The 12,353-nt window shown below is 42.5% G+C and overlaps 1 protein-coding gene and 1 long non-coding RNA gene across 2 annotated transcripts in view; one reads left to right on the top strand and one right to left on the bottom strand.

Annotated features, from left to right (window-relative positions):
- Positions 1-12,353, top strand: part of LOC146201538 (uncharacterized) — an 88,764-nt gene that overhangs the window by 75,105 nt on the left and 1,306 nt on the right. The window lies entirely within an intron of this gene.
- On the bottom strand, positions 6,623-8,580 carry LOC146201539 (uncharacterized). Its single transcript, XM_084587625.1, has 2 exons — positions 8,422-8,580; positions 6,623-7,031 (listed from the first exon to the last, which is right to left on the bottom strand). The coding sequence occupies exons 1-2, from the start codon at positions 8,431-8,433 to the stop codon at positions 6,651-6,653; spliced, it is 393 nt and encodes a 130-aa protein (XP_084443751.1). The 5' UTR covers positions 8,434-8,580; the 3' UTR covers positions 6,623-6,650.

Below are 12,353 nucleotides of genomic sequence, written 5' to 3'. Positions count from 1 at the left end.
TGCACGAGCATGGTTACTGGGCTGTATTTAGCTGCACAAGAAATAACTCTGCTCCCTCAGTTTCATCTGCGCAAGCCTGCTGACAAGCAGTGATGTACACGAAAAAGCAAGGCGAGAGATGTATGTGATGTGCGCTGTGACGTGCGTGTACGTGACCTTGATATGCACTGCCCAAGGATACAGAATAAGTTTTATTCAACAAATCAGGTTCGAGAGACGCGCAGCTATGCGTCGGCACTTGGGAGGTGTGTGCAATACCCTGGCATTGCGACAATCCTCGGGTCACATTACGCAAATACAGAAATGGCAGCGACAACTGTCGAGCGTTAATAACTATTTCATGTTTTGCGCAGCTGCAAATTAAATGCTTTCAAAGTTGAAATGATAGTTCGATACCTCGTATAAACGACATATTCAACTCCCCCCCCCCCCCCCCCCTCAGCGTCATTACACGAATGCACAGAATGCCGCTGGAAACATGGACGTTTTCAAGTAAATATATATGGCAAAAATATACAAAGCGTAACTCACGCCAAAGGAAGCAACTCAAGGCTTGCTCTGCATCTGCGGAAAAGCCTCCTATGAAGAGAACTCCTGCAAAAAAAAAAAAAAAAAAAAAAAAAAAAAAAAAAAAAAAAAACGACAGAATAATTATTGAGACCACGTTTACTGTTCGTACAATAAGTAATTTTGGCGACGGTCAAAATCGAAGATGCAAGAAAAAAACACTTCTCAGGAAACCTCTGCGAAAAATACACAGACGAAAAAAAAATGTCGACGATTACGGTGCTTTCTAATGCGAAATTTGAGCGCAGCTAATCAGCTGTTCCAGCTTTTCCACAGATTGAGGCAAAGAATTCGAGCAAGACATGTATGTACAATTACAGACGACTGGTTACGAGGGACAACGGCGACGACGACGCGAAACCCAGGAACGGGTGTCAAAGAGCCTAATGCTGAAACGATGCCATTCGAGACATTTTTTGAAAAGCGAAGGTGCTTTTTTTTTTTTTTTACCGTGGTAAACTAGCTGTATATACTCAAAATACATCAAAATATGGTGCTTTTGTCTCTGATAGTGTGAATTCTCGGTTACTGCACATATTACCCTGCAGTTTGGTGTGGGCGCTCGCATTATTCATGAATTATCTTTGCAGTTTGTAGCATTTGCGATCACGTCTTCCACTTGAGCTCTGAAGCGTGCCTTTCATAGTTGGTTCACAGGAATGGAAAGACGCAGTATCTGTCACACTTGTTTATGTGGACACCTGAATCATCTTTGCAGTGTGCACCATGTGTGGTCACGTCTTCCACTTGAGCTGTGAAGCGTGGCTTTCATAACTGGTTGACAGGAATGGTAAGGCGCAGTATCTGTCACTTGTGTTTGTGGGCACCTGAATCGCGCCGTAAGGGAAGGGAGGAAGAAAGGAAGGTGGGATTGAAAGTCCACTTGAGCTCTGAAGCGTGCCTTTCATAACTGGTTCACAGGAATGGAAGGGCGCAGTACCTGCCACAATTGTTTCTGTGGACACCTAAATCGCGAAGGGAAGGAAGGTGCGAGTGAAAGTCCACTTGAGCTCTGAAGCGTGCCTTTCATAACTGGTTCACAGGAATGGAAGGGCGCAGTATCTGCCACAATTGTTTCTGTGGACACCTAAATCGCGCCGTAAGGGAAGGAAGGTGGGATTGAAAGTCCCCTTGAGCTCTGAAGCGTGCCTTTCATATCTGGTTCACAGGAATGGAAGGGCGCAGTATCTGCCACAATTGTTTCTGTGGACACCTAAATCGCGCCGTAAGGGAAGGAAGGTGCGAGTGAAAGTCCACTTGAGCTCTGAAGCGTGCCTTTCATAATTGCTTCACAGGAATGGAAACGCGCAGTATCTGTCACAGTTGTTTCTATGGACACCTGAATAATCTTTGCAGTGTGCACTATGTGTGGTCACGTCTTCCACTTGAGCTGTGACGCGTGGCTTTCAAATTGGTTCACAGGAATGGAAAGGAGCAGTATCTGTCACACTTGATTTTGTGGACACTTGAATCGCGCCGTAAGGGAAGGAAGGTGGAAGTAAAAGTGGAGCTGGTTACCTTGGACAAAGCCAACGGCGACGACGACGCGAAACCCAGGAACGGGCGTCAAAGAGCTACGCTCTAAAACGCATTCTGAAAGTCGAGCCCTCGTGGCCGCGGGGACGCGCTTATTTAAATCCCAAATCTCCGAAGCAGCGAAAAATGAATGCATTGTTTGCTCTCACCTTTAAGAGTGTCGTACGGTAAAAAGCACCCGTCGCTGATCGAAAAACCGAAACATTGTCAGCGTTACCGGCAGGTGCATTCTCGTGTGCGCTTACTGAAGCGAAAGCTTCACTATGCCATGTAAAGCCAAGGTCGCCGTGCCAGATGCAGGCCACAACTGCGCATGCGCCCCATCTTCTTCTTGCCTCCTTCTGTCTTCTTCTCCTTGGCGTCTTCCCAATCTTCTTGCAGCAAATGACCGGCTTCTTCTGTAAATAAAGAGCTTTACTACGAGTAACAATTAGTAATTAAGGTTTCGAGGTTTAATCAAGCTCAACCATCACCAATGTTGTAAGAATATTCAGCTTGGCACATCGTTAACCTAGTTTCTTCCAGTGTAGTTTACTTTTCTACTTCACCACGCCGAGAGACTAATTGCGCGTCGTGGCGCAACCGAATGATATAAAAAAATATATTTGCAAAGAACATTCTGAGTATGCATACAAGACATTAAAGCAGAAATTTATAATACCTTCTGTAGCGTAATAACACAGTGCGCGAACTATGACCAAAACGTTTTTAAGAAAAGCGACTTTTCTCTGGTCCTCCGCGCACTCTGCAGGAAATATCACCTACTAGACCCCACATTGAATTTAAATGAAAGCTTTCGTGGAGACGTCAAAAATATGAGGCACAGCGCAGGGTAGCCCTAATGAATGCCCCGACCTTCAGTTTTATGGGCTTCACGTGGCTAGCGTTTGTTGTTCAGCGCCACTGGATTACGTAGTCGACATGAAAAAAAAAAAAGCCTTCCTAAGCAGTGCGCGTTTTGTTCTCATTCTAGATTTGTGACGCGATGCGCCTTGCTAGGACGCACAAGCCAACGTTTTCTGAATGCAATAAGAGCCGGAATGGCGGAGAACCGGTTTACATGTGTGTCTAGGACTCCGTTAGATTAAAACATAGTTGAAATTCGCCTTCCTTTTATATCTTGAAATAGAACCGCGCCTTCAAAAGTTAGTGTTGCCTCTTGTGGCTCCTTTTATTACCCTGACGTTTTGCAACGATATACTCTGAGCTGGTTTGTGCATGATCCATGTCAGCTGGTGTGGTATGCAGAGTGAAAAAAGGAAAGACGCGCAACATTTGGTATGGCGTTACCATCATCTGGTAGCCTGTTTACAAGCCATAGGAAAAGGTGCCAGTGTTCTGATAGCAGTTTAATTTGGAAAGCCTGCCTAGAGCTCATACACGCTTGAAGAAGGCCTCGCGTCACAAGAACGCTCTCTTAATTCCTTAGCTCTATATGCTCTCACTTATTTCTGGATATTTTTGTGTATACATTTTGCCTTTGAGGTGAGCTTACTTTTATGCAGAGAAACGTCTGAATACCACATAGGGAACAAAATATGAAGGAAGCTTAAGTATCCCCCAACAAATTAGAAATATCAACAAATATATTGCGTGAAGTTTACAGCGTAGCTTAATTCTGGTCACCATTTTATGGCCATATTCTTTCTTCTTATCTCATATTATTTGATAGAAACTGTGGTTGCAGCTCTGAAAATTAGAAGGTTATTTGCACAAATCAAAAACGTATAAGGGACAAGAAATTCAAGGTATTATTATACTTTAATTACGCAATCAAACTATGTTACTCAGACATCCGCGCTGGTTGTTTTTATGCAAAAGAAAGCCTTGCGAGTATTCCTTACATAACGTCCGGAACAAGATCCCCTACAACACAATCATAGTTTGTTTTCCACCATTGTAATCCGTGTTTAGCTTTAACCATTCTCTCAGCGGCTTATTTTTCGACCGAATTTAGAAGTGATAAACAATGTTTTTCAAAGCGATGTAGCTCAACAACTAAGCCGACATTCTTTCCCTTGGCTCTTCATTTTCGCTGTCTATTCAGAGTTGTTAGCCGGCATTTGCATGAGGTTCTTTTTATTCTGTGATTTTTAGTTAATGGATTATTGAAGCAGAGAAACAGAAAAACAAATTGAAGGCGAAGACACGTTGTTGCACTAAGCATTTCGTGGCTTTCTGCAGACATATTTTGGGTCAGACGAGTATATATTCACATAGTGTTCGCAAACAATTTTTCGTCAGCGATCGCCCATCAAAAGACATGCGCAACGACTTTCTTTTCAATTTACTGCGCCTACCGAATGCTTACTTCTAATTAAGAGCCTATTTCACACCGCGTTTTGCACTGAAATAAACTTGTTTTAACGTGTGTCACCCTAAGGCGTTTTTCGGTCAACGCACTATTACAACGAAAATAAGTCCTTCACTGGCGCGAACCTTCTACCATGCCGACGTTTCTTGTTATGCTTAGTCTCACTACCCAGACCCTCATTGATATAAACATGGTAAGCATGTGCGACCTGCGACAGGCGTGCACGCGCATCACTGACTCGGGAATGCGCCCTATTGTGGGTGGTAAGGGACCATAGTAGAATGAGCAAATCTTCGTGGGCTGAATTCTGCCTTGCCACGTGAAAACAAGTCATTGATATCGTTTGTATAGATGGCTTGGAATTGCGCAGGTGCCTTTCCAATGCTAATAATAACGTATCATGGATGAACTCATCTACGAAAGTAGTACAAACTTTTTTTTCTAGATATATTAAGAGTTTGCTTTTTCATAGCTAGAAGCTCGGGGATAGTATTTGATACCTCCCTTTTATATAGGGATTACATGTTTTGACGTCGCTCAGCACCTGTGGTAGTATCAGCACCTTTTCCTTTCTTGTTTAGTCATTGCCTACGCTGTTTTTTAAAAAAAAAAATACCAAATCTAATCGCGCTTACATTCGTGACAATGTCTACTTTTTCTAGAAAATGAATCATACTTTGGATAACTTTGATTCCTGTGGCCGCGTAAAGAAGTGTTCCGAATCATTGTTCGCTGGTTTTAGAACTATTTGCCATTTAGTTGTTTTTTTTTTTAACATCTTTTCAGGACAAACGCATCCTATTATTTTTATGATACCCTAGGGCCGCATCACTACTCTTTAGTAATGCTCGTTCTCTATGTGGCAATATACTGCAGCATTTTATCGTACGACATCTGCCCTAATAATGTTGTAATTACTTTGGCGCTTATTCTGTGCGCGACTCACACTGCTAGTTCTAGGCTTGAATCGCTTTCGCACTGGGTAAGCGCAAAACTTTTGCCATGTATAATATGACAGTGATTGTTTTGATTGCTTCTGCATGCGATTGGAACGTAAAATGAAGGAATTACATTAAGAGTCTACTACCGTGGTTGCATCTAAATATTGTGACAAACACAATCGGTTTTCATTATTAGTTGCATTGTTAACATTCCGATCTTAAAAGTGGCAAACATCGTGGTCTCAACTAAAAGGACCAATCACGAAAATGGCAAACATCGTGGTTTAAGCTGAAAGGATCCATCACGAGTACAGCATTTTGTAAGAGGAACCACATGAATCCTGCTTGGTAATGGCGAGTACTTATTGGGATCTGTAGGGTTTTATGGCTGCGTATAATTTATTTTGATTCGTTTACTTATTGTAAACAGTATGAATTAGATAAATCTGCCTAAAGTGTGACAAGTTCATGAGGCTTTGGCTTATGTTTAATTTAATAGTAAGATGACCGCACGTTCTCCGCGCAGTAATGACAGTTTCTGCTTTGCCGCAGTCAAATTCTGCGCCATTGTTTCCTAAAGAAAATCTTTCGGACTAATATAATATTTCAGTATGAGACAGCAAAAGACAGGGAGCGATTTAATAAATATGTTTATTCAGGGCAGTTTCTTGGTCTTCGACGATGAGAACAGACTTCTGACTTAGATCGCAAATCAGCATTTGTTGCGTTTCTTCTGGTTCTGGGAAAAAGTGGGCGCTGCTGGGTTTGTGACACTTTTGTTCTGAAATTAGAAAAGGTCGTTGTGTAAGCATCACTGATAAAGAAACAATACCTCATCTTGCAGTGCAATGGAAGGCTAGTGTAGGACGGCATGATTATTGCTTGCTTGGTTTATGAAGTTTAACTTCTCAAAGTATCAGGCTATAAAGAACGCCATAGGGGAGGGCTCCGAATAACTGAGGCACAGGTTTTATTGTCTGGCCTTAATATTTGCTCCAAATTTGAACATCGCCTGTTAAGCCCATGCTTTTGACATCAAACCGTATTAGATGATTGCCTGTGAGTGCCCATGGCTCAATCACGGAGAACTAATAAAAAGTCCATGTCAGAAAGAGCATATTTGTGGTGCAGCCGACAACGAACTACAGATACATGTAGTTAATTAATTCTGCCACGCCTACTGAAAAGCTATAGGTCAGAGTAGAGGCCATCAGCTCTTGTTAAGGATCAATTGTCAAAAAGAGTCAGCGGCCAAATTGCTAACCTTTGGTGATCCAAGCAAGATTTTCTGTTCAGCCCAAGTATCCGCCACCGGAAGCGAAGCGGTTTCCACCGGCACCATAGGCGTTGTTGTTGTAGCGGTTGCCACTGCTGCCCTGTCCGAACTGGCGGTTGTGACCGGAGCTTCCGCTGAGACCGAAAGACTCGCGGTCTCCGTAGGTGGCGGCGTTGCCGTACTGGCGCCTGTTGGATCCGCCTTGGTTGTAGCCGAAGCCTCCCTGTCCATACTGGGTGCCTTGGCTGCCGACACCAAAGCTACCGCCTCGGTTGAAGCCGCTGCCGAAACCGCCGGCGCCAAAGCCGATGCGGCCCTCGACGTCTTCCTTCTTCTCTTCCTCAGCAGGAGCGGCGACAGCCAGGCCCAGAAGAGCCAGCGTGGCAGCGAAAGCGAACTGCGCATGTGCGATAACACATGTTTATAATTGAGGGTCGATAAAAAAAGAGAGAGAGAGAGAGAGTCATGTTTTATGACCATTATTGTTTGCACTAAAGCATGACTGCATCATCTGTTTTGGAGGTTCCATTGAAAGAGCTACAAAATTTGGTAGTCGCTTGAGTGGGGAAATTACTGACGAACTCAGTACGCTCTCAAGTGACACGTATGCATGAAAGGTCGTTGCCCTTCGCATGTCCGTATGCATAATACTCAGTAGAGTAATATATCTCGCCCTGCAATGCCTATGGAGCAAGTCGTCTTACATCGTTTCCAATTCGGAAGCGACGTATAATTAGCGTAACGTCAGAGTCGCTATTGCACCTCTTCTCTTCCTCTTTGTGCCTTTTGCACACCTGCTTATATCCTCTGAACCATATCATAAAGCATGCTTCCTATCCTGTTTGTTCGGGCTGCACCAAAGGCAAGATGAAAAAGCACAGTAATGCCAGCATTAGTTCAACATTTTTCATGCTTCGCATTTTTTAAAAGAGAGGTCAGCATCATGCCAGGCATTGGAACTTTTTCCTTGCTTTTAGCCAGCCCTAAAAATGCTGTCTACAAGTGCTTTCTCGAATCGCTCGCATTCGCATGATGTGAACCGTTTTATTGTCTGGTCACTCTCTCTCGTCATTCATTTATTTCACATAAAAATTACCACCTCTTGGTAACAGGTCAAAATTTCCGAGCGCGTCAGTTTATGCGAAACAGCTCTTTTTTTTTTCTTTTTTTTTTTTCGCCACAAAGGGAATATGACGACAGGGCAAATTAGCGTGGTTTACTGTCTTGGCACAAGATAACCAAAGCAGGTATATTTACGCATCCCTGCGGGGCTTCATCGCGTTATTGTAAAGTGTGTGGGAACTTAATTTTGCTCACGAATTGGAAGATGTAATAAGTGGGTTAGTATCAAAATCAGGCAGATTTTTCTCTCTTAAACAGTTTCACTAGTCAGCATACAATCTTTGACCCAAGAAAATGTCTTGCATCGATACAAACATCAAATTATTTGAGATTTGTATCGTTGCAGCAAGCTCTCATTCTTGTGAAGCGTAATAATTACAGTTACTTAAATAAATAATTTTCTCATCTGAACAACAGCGAAAATTCATTTATATTACAATAAGAAAGCTACAGTGCCCATTCATGATCTTCTTTAGTGCATTAGAGTAGCGATGTACGACGTTTGAATAACAATAATCTACTTACGAGAATGTTATATTAAATTGAGCTTCTGCAACACGTCTCGCTCTCTGACATGTTTTACTTTGTATAGAAGGCTAATTAAATATGAAAGAAGCCAATAGACAAAACGAACAAAACAAGGTATTTAAAACGAAGTGACTTACGATTGTCTTCATGATTTTCGGCTGGAGTTGGGTCAGCGGCAAATGAGCTAGCTCCTTACGACTAGAAGTCTCGTGCTAGATGACATTCTGATCCCACCTGTTGCTCTTTTTATAACACTGGACAGATGAAGACAGGATGTGTACGCGAGGGTGGAAGCAGGAGAGAAAGGGTAGGATTTTTCCACACCCTCGCGTCCGATCTGGCAGAAAGATACACCAGCGTCCGCTGACAGGAGCAATAACCCCGCCTCCCCTTTCACGGACCACGAAACAAAACTTGAAAAGCGGGGCGTCCCGACACGCCAGAAATTGCCAGCGCTGTCTGTGGGATGTCACCCATTCGCAACGCTCGTGCACAGGAGAGGGAGCAAAAATGGTGCGAGTGGGTTTCCATGCAGCGACATCTCACTAGCGCTCCCATTGGTATCGACCTTCGAAATTTCTAAGGCCAAGTAGAGCTGAACGTTTTGCGCATAAAGAGTCAAGTAGGTATTGCGCAACATTAAAAGGAAAAACTGAAATAGCGATCGACTAAAGGGAGAAAACAAGGAGCAAACACCGCCACGCGCGTTAGACTGCAGCAAAAAGAAAAAGACCAAGGCAGAGAGAGAGAGAGAGAGAAGGGGAGGAAGCAAGAGGCGACGGAAAGCCTTGTCTCAAGACGTGCAGGAGATCCGACCTTGAAAACGTGCCACTTTGGTTTCATGTAGGAAGCCGGCTGGCGCGGCGGTTCAGAAACCAGCGAGCTGGCGTCACCGCGGTGGTGATACCTGGAGGGCAAAAAACACTTCTGGGTAGATTGAACAAAAAAATTCTTCTTGCTTCTTCTTTGCTGTCCTCTTGCTCGATGCTCTCAATATGCAGCGTAGCCGGTTTCCGATTGCTCTTTTCAAGGAAATGAGCTGAAAAAAAAAAAAAAGAAAACATGCACTAGAGGTGGCCAAAGCGAACGGAATTGCGCGCTATTCTAAACATTTCACCTTGCAACACCCTACTACGTTCCGATGTTTACTGTTTATATTGTACAATCCTTTCCTTTTCTTTCGTTTCGTTGCACAAAGGCCATAAATATTGCCATGCTGACGTGATCTACGCTTACTCACGGTGTTTCCCACTTCTCTTGAAGGGTAACATTAGGCGAAAGAACCGGCCTTTGAGTGCCTGCCGCGTTTTTACGCGCGGCTATTGTTTGTATGCACGCGAAGCTGGGGCTCTTCACATTAGGACATTATGCTATTCAGAACGAAGTCGCGGCTTTAGAACGTTAGGGGGCAGCAAAATATAAAAACGCCGCCCGATGAGATTCTACAGCATGATTTAAGGGAAAAAAAATACAGTAAAAAGTTAATACTGAGCTTACCACTGCGACTTGCCTTGAAGCCGCCGGCCCTTTGGTAGAGGAACATGAGGACATATTTAGCCTTCTTTGCTTCTTAACCTCGGCTTTAAAAAAGAAGCTCATTTTATTTTTTCCGAGCAATAATTCGAGATTATTGTTTTCAGATCCTACAATTTCATCTGTCATGGGAAAGCGCCGAGATAAAAATAAAATAAATTAAGAAGAACAGTCTTCACCCCGTTTTCATCTCATACAATAGACGTCAAAGTGGAATCAAAATAACAGGCTGACTTTGCCGGAAGAAAAAGCTGGGAATTTTGGTTCATTAACCTTAAAAAGGATGAATTTCTAACGCCTTCAAATGATGAGAAACAGGGTCAAATAGATAGATGATTCATGACAATATTGCCTACAAATTTGACATTGTATATCACAAATTCCTTCTGGCGTTTTCTAATGGCTTCATAAGTAATATCGATCAGTCATGTAAAATCTAAGCGGAACATTGTTTTGCAATCACATTCTCACACGCACACCGTTCAACATTGATAAGGCTGCGTGTGTGTAGTTCCTTTTTTAGCATCATATCCTGTTTCTTTCTATGCCGGCTCACAGATTTGTATTCAAGCTTTCATAGCTTATACACATTTTCTACTACAAGTGATCTTTTTTCTCAAATAATCTGGCGTTTCTCTTTATTGGTCACATATGTAGGTAAACAATAATTCTCACGTCTGTCCAATATCTCTGCGTTATCATTTCCAACTTGCATTGAGATCTGAGAAGCTGTTGTTGCATTGAGGGATGATTTTTTGGTCCTTCATTTTTTAGGTCAGGTGAATACAAGTCCCCTTGTCGAAACGTTGGCTCGGCGTGCAAACTGAAGCTCCCCCTCATTCCTTGTTCAGTGCTCTTTCTATCTTTGGCAAGTATGATAATATCGGGTATGCAAAGCACTGAAATAAATGCTCTTCTCATGCTTTTCATTTACTGCGGCGCCATTCTTCGCACATCTGCCCCTGCTACTAGCCTTCTAACCGCATGTTCGAAAATTCCCACTTGTTCAGCTGCTGGTGGCCTGAAATAAAGACGTGCAGTCCCATGTCGTTCATCGGTGAACCCAATTTTTCGGACCACAAACATTATTAAAAACCATTTATGGCTGCTGATTTCACGAACAAGTTTCAGAATTGCGTTTGTAAAAGCGTGCACTGATTTTATACTCGGGGTGTCCATGCCTTATAGGCTGTCATTACTAACACTAAAACCTGAAATTTTACTTATTTATTCATACTCTCAGCGTATCTAATGACAAGAGTTGCGATATTTTTTTTTCTTTTTTACAATACGAAGCAACATTGCAGCTATGCACATGGCACTGCACGTACGTAAACAATAAAATACATAGCATTGAGAAGAAAACAAAATGACATCATGTCGAAATTTCACACAAGGAGTTTAAATAACCTATTGAACGAGGCTGTCAACAACAGACAGGTGGAACAACAAGTGCTCACAAGGGCGACGCCCTCGTGCCAATGCGAATAAACAGGGCAGAGAAGAGGTAGCATAACTGGAAGTATTGTTATGTACTACCATTTTATAGCTGGCGTAATTTAAATATTATTCTTTTTTTTTTTTACGCGTAACTCTTACGAGAGGCTATCATCGTATCCCGAAAGCGAGTGTTAAAACTTTCAGAATACCTTGCTCAATATTACAAAAAGCCTTCGAAAGAGCTAATAAATACATTATTTGGCTCATCTCAATATCCCATCTCTGATTTACACAGACCTCTCTGTGTATCAGTGTACATCTCAGTAGTTCGGTAGATTACAGAATTCGCCAAGCCTTTTTAAATGTTTAAAGAGTTCAAGCTTTCAGCGTATGAGCAGCAATTCGTCAAAATAATATGTGATATGACTTCACCAAGATCTAAGCGACCTCTTGTATCACGAACACGCTAACCATATTTTAAACGCCGTATGAGGCTGGTACCACTAAGATTTTATCCACCGACTGTCTAAGTAGTTAGCTTGCATCCTAAGTCATTGGAACCATTTGTGTAAATTCGTAACGCTACTCTCTTTACAGAATTTTATTAAGTATTCGCTGGTAAAAACGATTTTGCAGAGAAAACCAAAAATTCATCCACTAACGTTGGCAAGGTGTCAAAGCACTGACATAAGTAACGAATCTACTGGAAAGCTGATATTGTGTACGTCTGAAAGGTCAGCACATGCTTCCAGTGAACGCCATCGGATTATATTTTTGTATTATAATATACACGCAAACCCGAGTGCTCGTAAGGTTTTGCATCCCTCCTCTCTGCAGCCAAGAGATATTTAATGTTTCGCGTTCCTCACTCGCTCTTCGCCTTCTCCGAATCGTTTTTCTGCCATTCCTCACCACATGTGTTCGTATTGTGGTTCAGAGGAGTGAGGAGAAAATGTTTTTTCTTTATGCCTTAATTGACGTTAACTAGAAAAATTTAACAATAGCTAAATGTTTAACACATTGTTTTGCATGTTACACTTTCGTATCGTGGCAAAACAACTAGAGGAACACGAAAGCTCCGCATTTAGGGTCATGA

This window comes from Amblyomma maculatum, chromosome 1 (genome assembly GCF_055883805.1).
Source record: "Amblyomma maculatum isolate TAMU_Amacu chromosome 1, ASM5588380v1, whole genome shotgun sequence".
NCBI lineage: Eukaryota > Metazoa > Arthropoda > Arachnida > Ixodida > Ixodidae > Amblyomma > Amblyomma maculatum.
Note: the sequence above shows the minus strand (reverse complement) of the source record. Positions and strands in the feature narration are given on the sequence as shown.